The 17636-nt window shown below is 37.4% G+C and overlaps 2 protein-coding genes across 3 annotated transcripts; both read right to left on the minus strand.

Moving 5' to 3' along the window:
- Positions 1 to 4387: 4387 nt before the first annotated feature.
- LOC143459115 (uncharacterized) lies at positions 4388 to 8641 on the minus strand. 2 transcript variants are annotated; one of them, XM_076956093.1, is made up of 7 exons: positions 7810 to 8641; positions 7359 to 7516; positions 5690 to 5755; positions 5458 to 5546; positions 5050 to 5260; positions 4680 to 4921; positions 4388 to 4526 (listed from the first exon to the last, which is right to left on the minus strand). In XM_076956093.1, exons 2-6 carry the CDS (start codon positions 7489 to 7491, stop codon positions 4791 to 4793), a joined length of 630 nt encoding a protein of 209 aa, XP_076812208.1. In that variant the 5' UTR covers positions 7492 to 7516; positions 7810 to 8641; the 3' UTR covers positions 4388 to 4526; positions 4680 to 4790. The 2 variants fall into 2 exon arrangements, with proteins under 2 accessions (XP_076812208.1, XP_076812207.1); XM_076956092.1 differs by having other exon boundaries at positions 7359 to 8641.
- Positions 8642 to 8761: 120 nt separating this feature from the next.
- Positions 8762 to 17081, minus strand: LOC143459114 (putative methyltransferase-like protein 24). The gene is made up of 8 exons (XM_076956091.1): positions 15610 to 17081; positions 15363 to 15455; positions 11526 to 11561; positions 11173 to 11261; positions 10654 to 10864; positions 10412 to 10525; positions 10077 to 10171; positions 8762 to 9937 (listed from the first exon to the last, which is right to left on the minus strand). The coding sequence occupies exons 1-8, from the start codon at positions 15737 to 15739 to the stop codon at positions 9608 to 9610; spliced, it is 1098 nt and encodes a 365-aa protein (XP_076812206.1). The 5' UTR covers positions 15740 to 17081; the 3' UTR covers positions 8762 to 9607.
- Between the last annotated feature and the right edge of the window lie 555 nt (positions 17082 to 17636).

Raw genomic sequence — 17636 nt, forward strand, 5'->3', positions numbered from 1 at the left:
TCACCAGTCTTTGTATAACGCCAAGTAAAATTATGACATAGAAATGTTATAACTAAAACACAATGTTGTGAAGTTATAAACATTTGTTTCCAGAATAATAAATAATGCCATAATAATATCAATGTTTAACTGAATCAAATAAAACTTGAGAAGATTGCAAAATGTTACCAGTACATTTGTTTATTAATTGTATGCACAAAGACCATACAAAGCAGTTTTAATATATTTTGTAAACAAATTGCTGCTTAGAAAAATGTAAACATGTTATCTAAATTTGGCCTGAATCCCTAGCAATGAAAGGGGAAAATTTTGTTGCATAGTTTGAGCAAAAAATTTCGACCAGGGAATCGAACCGCTATTGAAGACGGTTTAACTTCGGTTCAAGTTTTACAAAAATTTACAAAGAGCAAGTTGTGCAAAATAGATGAACAAAGTATCTCCATTGCTGTAGATTCTGTCTCCGAAAGCTGCATGGGGCACACGAGTTTAACATCTCTGGCATACACAACAACAGTTAAATTTTGGCTGAACACATGAAATGACGTGATAACATTTGGCTCGCTGACCAGGAGTTTGACCATTGTTTGACACATGTGTTATAGAGAATAGAAATAGACACATCTCGTGTATGGTATACAGTACTTATAATAGGTAGGATGGTTGGCAATTTTTTCGCTTTAATTTTTCTCAATAAAAGACATCCGACCTAATGGTCTGGAGTAGGGCCTGCAATTGTTGTGGTGAGCGTATTGTTGGGGTTGTGAACAGTTGTAAATTAATTATTGTTTGATCAATTTTTCGCTAATCTGACTCCATTGATAGCGCATTCATTAACCCGTGATAGCCAGTTAAGCATCACAATACCAGAACCATACTGTCAATGTCTTTGAATCATCATTAATAATAGGTTCTCAACAAAACGGTTACTGTTTTCAGGGTACAAAATAAAGCTGCGTTCAGTGGACTGCAAATTACCGACTGTCTATATCAGACTAACGCGTTGAACTCCGTAGTACAAATGACGTAAATCGGAAGTAATCAAAACGGAGTCGTGCATACTAAACACGGCCAAAATATAGTACAGCACTTATTGTTAAGCACACGCAATAAAGCAAAAATAACAATATAGGTAACGCAATAAATAAATAACAATAACCTACTATCATCAGATCTGCACGAGAATTCCGTAAGAATAAGGGCTAATTATGACAATTAGCAAAGTGGTACTTATCGTGCGACTTAAAAGTTTAACCTTACTCTTGTCACACTGAAGTAATAAGGGACCTGTAACATATTTTTTGCACTTCCCGATCAATTTTTAATTAACTGTACAAAAACTGTTGTTGAAAGTTTGTGACGTAACTCTAAGTGATACATAAAACTCACTGTGAAACACGTTACTCACTTTATCTTGACGTTTGCTTACCTTAGTCACTAAAGTTTAGTATATTGGGATGTTGTTTCTTTGTCTTGGTTTTAGCTTGGATTCAAGAAAAGCTAGTAAGTGTTTGTTTGATTTTCCAGTGTTTGCATTGTACCGCAATAAAAATTAATTTCGATCCATTGAAAAGTAATTAAATTGAAATCAGAAATATACCGATCCATAGGTTGTTGCAGTACTGTGTCCTATCTGTTAAGATGAATACATCTAAAAAGACAAATGCGACAATATACGTAAGCCCGCCATAAATTACACAACTAAAGTAGCTTTGTAGAAAACTTATGTATAGAATGTAGCCTACCATCTCCCCAAAATTGTTTTCAAGTGGTGTGCAACTGTACACCTAAGCAGCAAACTTGAATCGATCTCTGGTTGTGAGATCATGTACACGTCTGAGTCAATAAATTTCGCTTGACCTGACTTCCATGAAGGCTACGTGTTCTTCTCTGCCAACACTATTTGCAGACAAATAGTAGGATAAAAACTAAAACGTTTATTCAAACTAGTGAAACATAAGACATTCCATGACATTATGTCGTGCAGTAGCCTACAGCACAAGCATCTGTATAGCAGGCTCGATGATAATAAACAAATGTGAAGACTGCGCCAAGAAGTCGGAAAATTTTGGCAGTGCTATGTGGTGCGAAGCGCTACAAACTAAACTTACGAAGGCCTAGAGTAGGTATATGGTAACCTGACATAATATTTATTTTCGTAATGAGACAAGTTTTTGCATGACTTAAACTCGCCCGTGATCCGTCATTGCTCGAGCTCCGGTTTGTTTACCGAGATAATCGCTTGGCAGTTCCGATTGACACATTTTTTTCCATGGTATTGCCCGAATTGGAATTGTTCAATAGCAGCACAGAACTTTTTATAGAATTTTGAACGACTGCGGATGCGCACACACAAAAATCTACTAACTCATCAAGTTTTTTAATTTTGCGGGTCGTAATACAGAATTGATTCAATACTGCAAACCAGTTTCCGCAAAGTGGTAGTACACTTCTTAATGTAGGATAATGTAAATTAAACCCTTTATGATAAAAAAGTAAGAAAAGGACGTACGCGATGTGAGAAAATTACCACGTGTGGGGAGTAATCTGAGGGCGCCAGCCAGCGACAGACCAAGAAGTACCGAACTGCCGCTACACGTGAATAAGTAACTACGTAGCATGTGACCATTCGATCTACAAACAAGTAACTGAATTAGAAACCACATAACTTAATTTACTTAATTCATGTATACGAATAATTAACCAGGGAAACAATAAACAACTTCACGCTGGTCTGTACAACTTCCGTAGCACTGCTGCAGGCCATACGTAAATAGGATCATAAGCAAAAATACACACAGCTCACACAAGGCTAAAATGGTAACGGATTGGATTTCTGGAGCATCTTCCATGGTTTGCAAAGTAGGTCAGCATATAGCACTTACTCCTGTTCAGAGGACAGTTCTAAAATCGTTCAGTACTGTATAAAAAATTACTACATAAAAACGTGTAACGGTCGGAAATTGCACAAGGGCTAGTTCGGTTCAAGGAATCGAGCGATGAGGAATTATCGCCGGGTGTAAGTCATGCAAAAACTTTCCTCATACCGGCTAGAAACATTATTATCATACCATACAAGGGAGCTAATACGAATCAAGACTCGATAAACAAAACGGCTCCTTTTCAATAGACTTAGTAGCGCGGGAGAATGTTTTTTAAAAAAAACCACCGACAAGGCAGGCGAAGATCAATATACAGATATAGGAGCGTTGCAATATACGGAGCGTTGCATTAATCATTACACTATATAGCCTACTACAGACTTGCAGACATTTTTTGGGCAAGTTCGACACAAAATTTTACTGATAATGGCAAATGATAGCGTTACAATGCTTCGTGATAATTTCCCTAAACCAGCAGAAGAAATGAGACTACCTGGTGTGAACTTAATTTCGGTTTATGGCCCCCATGTTGAGGACTACAGCTTCAACGAAATTATAAAGTATGTAAGAACTTTGATTCTAATTGAATCGAGCTTGGCCTTGATTGTTTAATGGGTAGGCCTACATATAACTTATACATCTCGTGGTTGAAATAATCGTATTGTAATTATGACAAACAATGTCCAAAGTTTCTTTAGTTTTTTTCTTAATAAAGCTAAGTATTTCAATATAAACACAGAGTAATTTGTTTATAGCACCATTTACTGCAAAGACAGTTATTTCTAAATATAATAACATGATTGGTAACTAAATACAGTGATAATAATTAAAGCAAGCATTTAATTTATACAATTAATTGACTCGGATTTCGTAATAAAATGTATAACTTACAAATACATAACCAAGCTACTTCAGATTTTCTCAAGCCACGGTTCGCGACCGTAATGAGTGTTGCCAGAAACATAGCCTATTGATGGATCGTAAGTATAGTTTGCTCAAAAACATAACTGTTTAAGTATTTGAATGGATTACAGTACTATACTATTCTTGTGTTGCAGGCATTGTGGAGAATTGTTTTCAAACAATTTTGGTTGCAAAAAGATTTCGTTGAGAAATGTTAGTCTATTGTCTGCTTCACTTTTAAATATAGAGGAATGTAGGCTAATAAAGCGTCGGTCGTAAAAATAGAATTTAAACAAAAACTTTTGTAAAACAAAGAGACCTATCTTAAATGTTTAAATTAAATTACTAAACAGTATAGCCAAATTTTGGGAGATATTTGCGACAATCATAGCAAGTTCCTTTAGTTTTGCTTCATTTTTATCGGATCATCGCTTCCTTGCAAGTACCAGTCACTTCAAAATTTACAAACGAGGATTCCCATAGAATTACTGCACCAGCCTCGTTAATAATTTTCTTTTTATTGCTCCTTTGCGTGTAATCCTTAATCACTGATGCTTTGTATCTGACATTGTCAGTCGTGTTGTAAAGACGCCATCCGCCGTCGTTTAGCGCCCTCATCTGACGGTAGAAGAATCTACAGCGTTCTAGATGTTTTGGTTGGGTTAATGGTCCAGGCATGTGTAATTCAAACGAAAACTGGCGAACACATTTGTAGAGTCCGGTCTCAAGTAATTCTTGCATTACCTGAAAAGGATAGGAACTTGATATGAATGACCTACAGTAGGTAGGCTTACATTGGAAATAAATAAAGTATTATTTTCGCTACTGGCGTCTACGACAGTGAGCTTGTTAATAAGTTTTAGTGAAAAATTATAAACTTAATTGTCACAAACTTACGACGTCTTCAATTGATATGTCTGTAGGCTATTGCCACGATCAGATTCGACGTTTTTGAGATGGCTACAAATCCACGACTTTTCAGCAACAAGGTAAGTTATATTCGAAAAATTAGCTTTCTTGCTCACTGAGAGTTCTCATTTTCCATCCGTTAAATCCGCTGTTTTTGTCCTCGTTTGAAATTCCTATTTTGTGGAAAATTACGCCAGTGTTTGTGACCGAATTGTCAGCAAGTGTCATGGCTGTATAAAGCAAAAACTGTTCAGAAATCATCGCTTAAAAACAAAATACGATGGTTGCACACTACCATTAGCCTACAACACTGATCAATAACGATACCTATTGCAAGTCAAACCGGTTTTATACTTACAGGGGTCGAATGAGTGCACCTCGCATCCGAGTTTTGCCATTTCATCATCAAAACTAAAATCGTTGTTAATCCCGAAAGAATAAACCAAACATTTTCCTTTATCGCCACCTTGCGGCCAGAACTGTTTCTCTACACAAAGATCATAAGCTCCGTCTCCTATGTAAGGTCCACTGGTCAGACCGCCAAGGTATTTGCTCTCAGTGCAATGATACTGAAGACAAAAAGGTAGAAATCACCTACCTTATGCATAGAGTTATATCGCGCTACTCGTCGGCTTATATCAAGATAAAATATCTACTTTTGTCGGAGTTTATACGAGGCACAGTAAAATTTACACTACCGTGTATAACTTTGGACATTAATATATACTATATTGATCAAGTAATCAAAACTAATAATTACTCATACCTGTCGCTGGTAGATATAATTCCAAATTCTTTCAAGCTCTTCTTCGGGAGAAGCTTTTCCGAGAGGTTTCAGTTCCTTGTTTGCCAAAGCTGAAAATATTATGCTTATTGAAGTTTCTTTAAAGTTTGAAACGTTTTGTAAATCCTTATGTGTGAGTAAGTGCTAGAAAATTAATCGGAGCTTAAATACTAAGGTAACTTACACTTTTGTGTGTTTTCGTAACGATACTTACGTTCTATAATGGGCGGAATGGGTTTCATAGCAGATGGAACCAGCTTCTTGCTGTTCTTACAGGCAGCTGCACAGATAAAACTCAACAATTTTATGAGAAACTTTGTATGATGCTTTTATGGTATTGTTTTGAATAAGAGCTTACTAGAGTTGCACCGAAACTATCGCGTAAAACTGCCCAAATTCAAAGTTCTTGACCAAATGTCTACAAATGTAGGCTACTTTGGTAAATATTACGCAATAGGATATTCGGCAACTCCATGCGCATTAAAAAATCTTCTTATTTTGTTAATAATGTAGATAAAAGTCAGTATTATAGGATGATTATTAGGCTACCACTATAAATCAGCAAAAAAGGATGAATTCATTTCATTTTGTTCATGCCCATTACTGTACTACTAGTTTGTATCCATTTCACTCTACATACGATCTCATTAAGCAAATGACAAGAAAAAATGTACGTGTGATAGTGCGTGCCAGCGTCAAGGCTTAACAGCGTTTGCCAGATACTAAGATAACAGTACCTTTTAATGAAAATTAAAGCAAGTTTCTCAGCTTGTAATTTTTGTTTGAGTAAAGTCTCATGAAGCACTTTATCTAAACCATGCAGAACGTGTAATCGACCGTTTGGTTAAAATATAGGTTGATCGTCTATCCACTATATAACTACAGAAAATAATGCTTCAAGACTTCAGATCATGATAACATTTCATATGGACCTATATACGACAGCGAAGTTCGTTTTGGTGAAGTAGACAGTCAATACATGGGTATTTACGTTTCACGTGCATCTAGATTCTAGACAATTCATATACAGTGAGACCTCGTTAATCCGGACCCCGATGAACCGGAATCCCCGCTATCCGACACAAAACTGCCGGGAACGGATTTCTTCCTATGCATTTTACCCCTTTAATCCGGAAACCCCGCTGTCCGACTCCGACACAAAAGTTTTGGAACAAATGTGCTAAATCAATAGCAATAAAATCCGATAAACCGGATTATTACCAGTTAAGCGAAAATGATTCACGATTGTCCTAATACAGTATGTAGTTAGTTGACGAAACAATAGCCGATTATCTACGCATAATAACGTTGCGGTCTGCGTTGTTCATAATAACGTTGCGTTGTTCATCAACAGTAACAAACAACGCTTTCGCGGTCGCAAAAAAAATACGTACAGTACATCGGTTGAGAGCGGCAGTCTATTGAAGACATACTGCTGCAACTCAATCGTGCTATCAGCTTTTGATATCGCATTGCGCAAAGATTTGAAACAGGTCAAAGAAAGTTCAAGACTGCTGGTCCAGCCGGAATGCTTCGCCATGCAAGAGCGGTTGTCAAACCGATTTGCGGCCGCATGTTCGTCACTTCTGGCTTAGAGCATTCGTCTTTAATACGGTGGTTCTGGGGTTCGACACTGGGTCGGATCATACAAAAAATATAATTTTATTTTAGTTGCTGTCCAGCCAGAAACTCGGTACTTAGAATTGGAGTAAGGTGCATACTGCATTTTTAACACGGTACTGCATTTGCAAGATTGATTGATTTTTTACTTTCCGATAATCCGGATACCCCGCTAAACCGACATTTTTTGACGAAACGAAGTGGTCCGGATTAACGAGGTCTCACTGTATACAAAAAAGGCTTAAAGTTTAACAATTACTTACAAGAATTCTCGTCAGTTTTGGAGAAGCTCCACATCCCGTAAATCTGATCCCAGTACAACATCAGAAAAACAGATATGGCAAAACATTCGCAAATAATTAGAGAAACATATTTAACATTACATTTTTTCACCATCTTTCTCGTGCCGCTTACAACTCTTCTGGAACAGACACATGAAGTTTTAATGTATTAATATATAGAAATGTTATGGGGATAATGCTGGTAATGCCGAACCAACCCTGTAATATATATTGCTTGTAAAAATGAGCCTATTCATATCGGCTTCTAACGAATCTACAGCTACAGTTAACTTATTTGTTTGTATCAAACAGTAATCAGGTATTTTCATAAAATCAACAAAGCAAAAAATGTAGGGAAATCGTGGTGAAATTACTTGGAAGTGTATCCGTTAGCCACATTAATTTTTCTTTTTTCTACTTTTATAGTACAAACTTTTTGACTTTGTTTCAAGTTTTTCTTGCTGCTACACCTCTTGATTTACATTGGACTGCATGAATTCTAGTTTTAATGTCATTTCATGAAGTTAGATTATCCTAATTGCAAATATTCCATGCATCATAAACTCTTTCTATCTTTTCGCTTCATCGTGCAACCGATCTTTTGATTTCCTAAAAAGAGATTTGTTCGAAATATTGCTACCTAAACAATTCAATTAGTCAGGCACAAATCAAATCTGAAAACGATAACTTACTACACATAGCAAGGTTTCCTGTCCATTTTAGACTAAAAACATTTCACAAAAACTGCTGATTCAGGCCAACCCGATCGAAATAGCCTATGTTCAACATATAAGCTTGTGGATTTAGACTGGTCTATTAGGTACCATAATGGACGCGAGTATACTTTTATCTTTCACTGTCAGAGGTTGGAAAAACGTATTCCAATACAACATTTTTCATTGAATACCATTGTGGTAACGGGTCTACCTCGATGCCTATAGGACTTTCTTTTGTTTTAGTAACTTGATATTATCATTAAGTTGTTGACGTGAAAAGGAAGAAAAGTAACTTAATCTGCAGGCTTAAATGTTTCATCAGTTGAAATTCTACTGACTAGGACGACAATGATAAGAACGTGATTGCTCGTCAACATGATATCGTTACCTTTAAATCATTTACACGTTAGTTTTATCTCTGGCTTAATTCAAATTTCATAGAAGGTAGGCCTACGTATTATAAATCCTGTTAGGCCTATAAACATTTTTGGACGTTGCCTTAATTCGATTTAACACCATTTCCAAAAGAAATTCTTTGTCCGACTCCGGCCGCTTCATAAACTACATTCCCGGGTCTCTGCTCAGTGTTCATGCTTGCCGTGAACTTTGTTATAGCTCGCTTTGATAATCTCACTTTAACAACAATACGAAGGGGTTTGTTTTAAAAAGTTGTCAGAATTTCGTGTATTTAAGACTTTATCGTGTGCAAAATATAGGACAAGGAACAATAGAGTGTGCATGACAACGGCCCGATTCATAACTTGACTTGGCTCGACTGCACTTAAGACAAATAATTATTTGAGTTGACGTATAAAATATTGATTGATTGTAATTAATGAAATAATAACTTAGTTCCAACTCTGAGGTACCACAAAACGTACCCGTATGGGCAGGTATGTAATTAATAGAGTTGAAACCAGTATCAGGTAAATCTAATGCCAAATTTGAGCCCTTTGGGAACCCGTACACATGTCATTACGGCATAGACATACAATTGCGGCAAAAAGCAAATATGAATCAAGACTTAGTAAACAATACATCTCTTTATATGGTTTTCGTGGTTGAGTCAGCGACAGGCTGAAAGAACCGTAGTCCAATGTGGTTAGGCTTTAACTAATCTATAAGGCAACTCTGTAGTGCCGAGCACATGTATGTGACGTCCACTAATCATTTCTGTAATTATTACGCTATATCTCTAACAATCATCGCTAAAACAATATATTTCAGCATGAGCTCAAAATATTTATAGCACCACGCAGTACGTCAAAGCATGATGCAGTTAGTTCGGAAGTGCCAAACATAATTGCATGATTAGTGACCTCACGCTGGTTACAGAGATATCCTAAAATCATATGAAGAAAAGGTAGGGTTTGTTGTCGTACGTACAACATAAATAACAGCCAACTAAACAACCATTTCCGTAAAACAAAGTTATACCTTTAGATAATGTTAGTAATAAATATGAAGATTTTTCGTTGTAATTATAAGAATAGTTTTAGGTTTTTCGCAATATTTCTATCGGGACAGCACTTCCTTACAGGTACCAGTCACTTCGAAATTCACGAATGATGATTCCCATAGAATTACTGCACCACCGCCCTTCACAATATCGTTTTTATTGCTCCTTTGTGTGTAATCCTGGTTCACTTGTGCTTTGTACCATCTGACATTGTCAGTCGTGTTGTAAAGACGCCATCCGCCGTCGTTTAACGCCCTCATCTGACGATATAGGAGCCTGCAGCGGTTTAAAAGTCTTGGCTGGGTTAGTGGTCCAGGCATGTGTAATTCAAACGAAAACTGGCGAACACATTTGTAGAGCCCGGTCTCAAGTAATTCTTGCATTACCTGAAATGGATAATAATTCATACGAATGATAAACATTGTATTGTAAAACAAATTGCCATTGTCACAACAGGCACCTAAGATAGAGAGGTGGTAAACAAGTTTTATTAACATATTTCAAACTTGATTGTCATAAACTTACGACGTCTTCAAATCCCGTTCCATCGCCTCTATCCGTGTCGACTTTAAGAAAATCCAAATGTCTATCTTCGTGTCCAAGTTCTTTGATAAGAGTTTCTAAAATTTAAAGTATTGAAATAAATTAAGTTTCGCCAAATCTTCAGCAGGTAATCTACATAAAGCATGGTTAATTTGTGAAATATTGCTTTGGATTAATATGTTCACAATACAGTTATGTCAAAGTGAATACGTTATGTCAAGTGTGCGCTAGTGTGCCATTTAAGTTAAACCATTTCTGAGTACGACGTTTTGGCAAAAAGTTAAGGCAACATTCGAAAAATTAGCTTTCTTGCTCACTGAGAGTTCTCATTTTCCATCCGTTAAATCCGCTGTCGTTGTCTTCGTTTGAAATTCCTATTTTGTGGAAAATTACGCCAGTGTTTGTGACCGAATTGTCAGCAAGTGTCATGGCTGTATAAAGCAAAAACTGTTCAGAAATCATCGCTTAAAAACAAAATACGATGGTTGCACACTACCATTAACCTACAACACTGATCAATAACGATACCTATTGCAAGTCAAACCGGTTTTATACTTACAGGGGTCAAATGAGTGAACCTCGCATCCGAGTTTTGCCATTTCATCATCAAAACTAAAATCGTTGTTAATCCCGAAAGAATAAACCAAGCATTTTGCTTTATCGCCACCTTGCGGCCAGAATTGCTTTTCTACACAAAGATCATAAGCTCCGTCTCCTTTGAAAGGTCCACTGGGCTGACCACCAAGGTATTTGCTCTCAGTGCAATGATACTGAAGACAGAAAGGTAGAAATCACGTTCCTTATGCATATAGTTATATCATGCTTCTCGTAGGCCTATACCGAGATAAAATATCAACTTTTGTCGGAGTTTATACGAGGCACAGTAAAATATACAGTACCAAGTATAACTTCGGGCGTTAATAATTACTATATTGATCATTATATTGATCATTACATTGATCCTTGTGCTTACGGTCGTTTTAATTATAAAAATCAGCTGCTTTTTAAGTTCCCGAAGCACTATGAAATATATCAAATATAACTTAGCGCATTAATGATGTCTATCTAACATTCATACCTGTCGCTGGTACATATAATTCCAAATTCTTTCAAGCTCTTCTTCGGGGGAAGCTTCTCCGGGAGGTTTCAGCTCCTTGTTTGCCAAAGCTGCAAAAATAATATCAGAAATTCGTTAATACAGTCGAAAGCAAGTTTCCTTTTGCCTAACTTAAGGATAGGAATTTTTCTACGTTTTAGTTTAATTTGGGCCTTAGTAGCTACAGCAGCTTTCACGACCTAGCTAAAGTCCTATAGGGCAAACTACTTGTAAGCACCGCTGCAACAGCAATGGGTAACCGTGCTGTAAATAAATTCGAACTTAGCACAAAGTGTTTAAGCAGAAATCTCGTTCACTTCTCATCATTTACTTACGTTCTAAAATCTCCGGCAATTCCTTTGGCCCATTACCTGCAAAAAACATGCAAAATTAACGTTAATGCTCGTTTTGCGAGGTAGGCTACAACCTCGCCACCTTTTACGTTACATAAACTTTGAGATTAGCTGGTCAGTTTAGTCAGCCAGTCATCATTAGCGGTATTGCCTTAACTAACCAACAAATACATTCAGGGGTGTATGCCTAAAAAATAAGATTTATCTAATTTAGTTAAACGCCTTACGTAAGGTTTTAAAAAAACTGTTTAGACCAATCAGAGCGCAGCATGTTTGGTGTTGTTTTTAGCCTGGAAATTCCCCTGGCAGTTGCCGCGTTTCAAAGTTCCAGTTCGCGCGCTAAACTTAGATAGAAATTAGGCTGAAAAAGAGAGAAATGTTTGTTTTTAGGCCGAAAAATCCATTTCTGATTTTTGGTCTATGTAACGGAAAGTAGAGAGTAGATTTTTGTCATATTACGGTATGAAGTAGTCTCAGGCAAGTCTAGTTTAGATTTCAGGTATCTCTATGCGGCGACTTTCGAGTAATTGCATTTTTAGTAATTCTTCTACATAAAGGAAATCTGAAACGTAGGTTTCAATTATGATATATGAATATATGTGCGGGTTGCAGGGCCGAAGGATGCTGTGACAAGTCCCATTTCCCACTCTTCCGTCTTCCGTTATACTGCTAAGCATGGATTAATACCAAGGTTTGAACGTTGGGTCACATCATAGGATGAAATAAAAGCAATTTGAATTGCGATAAGCACTTAAAGTCTTGTTTTTATTTCCACCGTTAGTAGGCTACTATACACGATGTAGGTTAGGAGTTTATCCAGGTATACTTGCCCTTTTACATTTTACGTTTTTACAACAACACTACGACACTGTAACCAGATTTAGCAGTTATGTTGAAATTTATGCATTTAAATCTATGCTAAAAGACTAGATATAGTAGGAAGATATGTTGGACATCAACAGCTGCATAGGTTGGCTGTACCGCTGTACTATAATACCGAATTACTGTACCGCGGTACTTTTTCTGTACCGATACCGGTACCTCCGGTACTTTTGAGAAAAAGTACCGAATCTCTGTACAAAATTACTTTTTTCAAGAAATTTCAGTCAGTCCCGGTACTCGGTACTTTTCACGTGACAATTTCAAAATTTTAACAAATATGTTTTCAAAAATACATATTGATTAATCTTTAATACTAATTTTAGCAATTGTTGATCTTTTTAATCTAGAAATGTCAAGCAAAATTGCAAGCGATTAACGTCACATTTGTTTTGACCTGGAGTAACCTTTACCGGGGGCATAATAGCGGCAAACAGTGCATTTGCAGCAGCATCTTTTACACATAAAGTACCGAACTACTTTTTTAAAATAATTCCGAATATCGGAACCGTCGGTACATTTTTTGCCAAGTACCGGTACAGTTACCGACGTTACTTTCAAAGTACCGACTGCCCATCTGAACAGCTGATACGTTAAAAATATTGGCAACAAAGTTACTCTTAAAGGAAAGAGAAAAGTGAGGGAAGTAAAAATGTTCCGTTTAAGCAATAAGGTAATGAACCTTAAACTTCAAGTAATCTCCTTTTGTGGTTGAAACAATGACGAAATTAGACATATAGTTGAGAAAATCTGCAAAATTGTATCGATGTGCGACAATCGATATGGCACCATTGCCTTGGTAAGTTTCATTTGTTGAAATTTGTGACATTAGCATAGGAGTGACTTCATTCCCCGGCAAGCGAGAAAGTGACTCAAAAGCGCTGTAGCCCAGCTGGTTTCGCGTGCCAGCAAGGTTGCAGACAAGGCCGTGGAACAATGTCAGCTCTAGTGCACGATTGCACGTGTAACGGTGCTGCATTTTTGCTTAGCATGGGAATCAACGTGTCATACTTGAAACATACTGTATATAATCGCTTTTGCTATAAAGTTTTACCGTGCCGTTGTTTAGTTGGCCTCGGAAAGATGCACGCCAATTACCCAATTAATTAGTGTTCAAGTCAGATTTCACCCAATAGAGTTTGTGCGTTGTTTAGTTAATTGAGCTCGGTGGTTAGTTATAGCCGCCATTTCGAAAGTACGGACTTGGCAAACGGATAGAAAATCAAAAATTCAAGATACCACAAAGGTAACCACGTCAAAGCCCATAAGTCATAAGACGCATTACAATGCAACGGGATTGGTCAGTATAAGAATTCGAGAACGGGTTGTTTATGGTATATCTATAATGCAATAAATAATTAATGGTTCTATCTATAAATAACAGCTGTATGCTGCTGTCTGGCTGCTCTGCTTTTGAAAGATCCGTCCGTCAGATTTCTTAAACACAATTTTCTATGCATATGACTTACACTGTAATTTAGATTTTAAAGTTTGCAATCCGACAGGGTTGCATGTTGCGCAATTAGTGTAAGATTCTACCCGCCACGTTCTCGTGTGCACTATGTAGGCCTATGTGTTCTGCGCTTTTTGATTTGTTTTCGGTAACTTCCCTTCAAAGGCTCCGCGCGTGCGTTACGTCACATCCGCCAATTAATTAATGACGCAAATATAATTGCTCAGTTTTGTTGCCAAAGTTGATCTGAGCCTGTTGCCTTTTGTTACTGCTGGGAAAGCCAGTATTTAAAAACCGTTCTTGGTTTGTCAGTATTTCTTTGAGCGTGGAAAATACATCACCCTTTTTTCAATCGGCTTGTTACAGCAAAGGTAACAGTGAAATTCAGGAACGCGTAAGCGAATAATGGTGAAAGAAATCGTGTTGAATTAGGTCCTGTACGATCCGCCTAGCGCCCAGCAGTTATCGCTAACGACGGGCGGATTTTACATAGTTGGTTTAGCAAAGTTTTTCAATAGCTACCTTGTCTTGAGTTTACTCATCCTCGTTGCCTTGTTGGCAAGCGAAAAGCTTTAAGTGATTACTGATTACATTGTTCCACATCCTCCTCATTCCGGCCGCTTTGTTAGCATTGACAGGTGAAGTAGGATATACTTTGTTGTCGGGTTTTACTATTTCTTTTTGTATTAACATCACTACCTTGGAAGCAGTTGAATCCGGCCTGTGTATATTGTTTCGCCCGTTTGGCGTTAGATTGGTACCGTCAAACCTTCCGTGGAGGCAGTTGAATTTCTGGCCTGCGTATATTGTTTCGCCCGTTTGGCGTTAGATTGGTACCGTCAAACCTTCCGTGGAGGCAGTTGAATTTCTGGCCTGTGTATATTGTTTCGCCCGTTTGGCGTTAGATTGGTACCGTCAAACCTTCCGTGGAGGCAGTTGAATTTCTGGCCTGTGTATATTGTTTCGCCCGTTTGGCGATAGTATCCAAAGCCAGTTGCTTTGTTACCATAGCTTGTTGTTATGGCTACACTGTCTTAATAAAGAATTGTCCATTGTGGCAACGCTTACGTGAAATTTACAAATTTTCTGAAAACGATAAAAATGAAAATGATGCAACGGGATTGGTCTGTATGAAAATTCGAAAACGGTTTGCCGGATGCGTCACTTACATTAAATAAATCGTACAGACAATGTTGTGAAGCCAAAAGTAGGCTACAGTAATAGCATTCACTTTCTAAGCGTAGGCCTAAATGCTAAACTGTGCACGTGTAGAAATAAAGAACATGGACATACATTTGACACAAAATGATTCTTTCAGGCCATTTAATCGTAAAACTTCTAGGTGCAACATTTCAATTGTACAATCAATTAATTATTCAAACGGAGTTGACGTTTTATGTTTAACGTGCTTATATCGGCATTGGTCAAACCAGGCCTTTAATTCAACTATTTGTTTATTAAATTAGAACATATGAAAACAATTATACCTGCAGATGAGATTGCACTCATTTTACTTGTTTGCTTTAATTTTCCTTGGCATTCAGCAAGAGCCATTTTGTCCGATATTTGTAGCCTATAATCTATAAAGTATTATTCATAAATATTAATCAATCCAACATCCATCGAATAATTCACTACGTTAATTTCACAAAACACATGGTGGTAAGAATATCAGAATACTACACAAACGTGAATTGAACCGTACAACAGACAATGAACTTAAATTTAACGTACGAGGATTGTCGTCATTGGTCGGAACGTTCCATGTCCCGTCGCTCATCTTCGTCCATGAAGCAACTAATACAATTGCGAAGCAAAAGGAAAGAAAAATGGCAACGTTTCTAGCGTTACACCTACTTTTCATTTTACCCTGTCATTTAACTCTGCTGAAATAAAAGCCTTGAAGTGGTTGTCACGTGGTTTTGAGAATACTCGTTCTTGACAACATATAAAAGTTCATATTAAAGTAAAATTTACAGCAACCTGTCGGTTCTCACGGTTCGATTGTTTATGTGCAATCATAGATATTGCTGTTGTAGATAAAAAAAAACGCAAGATCCTTTTGAGTGACGTCTAATGCGAGTTCGTACTGAGCCGGAGTAAGTTTTTGTTAAAAACCGAACTATTATAGCAATCTTTTCAATCCATTCGCCTTTTAATGCTTTTACTGAGATCCTATGCAATGCCAATAGGCCTGTTCGGAGTCTCATCCACCTTCCTGTCCTACTACACTTTAAGTGTTTCTCAACCTTTTTAGCCCACGGACTATTTTCCGTTAGCATAAGTATTCGCGGACTCAGGTAATAGGAATAAAAAATAAGTTAGTTCAACACTAAAACAGTAACACAACACAAAAAAAAGCAGAAGCGGTTTTTTTATTGGGCACATTTGCAATGTAAATCTCAATGAGAACCTTGAAAATTACGACCTTTGCTCAACCTGTCTCAGTGAGAACCTTGTCCCTGAACTTGTTTCACAAGTTTGTCGGAATCAGGAATTATGGTCGTCAACGCACATCTGATATCGTCTTCTGGTTAAAGTTCATTCCGGTGTTTGGTTTTAACCATAGCCAATGTTGAAAATCCAGCTTCACGCAAGTACATGTTACGTTGTTTTACGCTTGATTTGCATTTGCATGCAGTCTTGTCTGCCTTCGCACGGAAGCGCTTGTCGACTTCTCGACTCTCGAGCAATTATTATCCAAGCAGCAGAGAAAGAAGCGCGCACTGCTTTGTTGTGAGAGTAAACTAATCTTCCCCAAACGGTTGGGTGATCAAGCGACTTCTCTTTACCTGATATTCTTTTTCTTTAAACACATCAAGAGACTTGTTGACGAATTTTTCATGGTTTGCTTCTAGGTGTCCACGAAGTTTTGCTTCGGCTGTGTGCTAAGACTTTTAAGCACAACACACACTGTGGCCTAACTTCACCATTTACCTCGACCGAAGTAAATCCAAGCGTCAATTAATCATCATTATATGCAAACACCTGCTTTCGTTTTGCTATGATTAGATATTACATTAAGTTTTGAAATATTTTAACTTTTCGCCACCAACAATGCCTAATCTGGCTTCCTATGCACATACATTTGCGAGCATGACCTGGTGTGACGTGCGCAGGTGAAATCGCATTTCGGGAGAAGGAAAGAAACAAAAAAGGCGCTGACACTTGCGAACTTTTTTTAAAATGAGAAAAAAGTATCTCTTGCGACCCCTACTTTTTTAGGCGAAAAACTGTCGCGAAAATTATGACCTATGCCTAATTTAATTATATACGGTAAATTAATGGGTTTGCGGACTCACAAAAATCTTACGCGGACTCAAATGAGTCCGTGGACTCGGGGTTGAGAAACACTGTACTACAATCTTACACGTTGAAAAGCACTCCTATAGGTTAACCGAAATGTGACGTCATAATACAAGTTGAAAACGTTTTTGGAAAGCTCTTTTCAGAATAGAACGTCTCTATTTTACCGAAAAATAATGTACTTTCGAAGCGGTTTTCATGGTTTTTTGTAAACCTAACTTGAATATTGTGACCTAAACCTAACTCGAATCTTTTCTCTGATCTAAATCTATCTTCAAAATCTAAATGGCTAGAATAATTTTCGTATGCCCAAGGTTTCCGAAGTTTTTGCTGGCATTTGTTTCGTTGGGACAGTTTTTGCACCTCTATGACGTAAATGCAAGTCCTTGCTAACGAAAGTCGTTTCTTTGGTTGGGAACCTTTGCTATATGTTTTCCTTTGTCTTATAGGTTGAT

This window comes from Clavelina lepadiformis, chromosome 5, assembly GCF_947623445.1.
Source record: "Clavelina lepadiformis chromosome 5, kaClaLepa1.1, whole genome shotgun sequence".
Taxonomy (NCBI): domain Eukaryota; kingdom Metazoa; phylum Chordata; class Ascidiacea; order Aplousobranchia; family Clavelinidae; genus Clavelina; species Clavelina lepadiformis.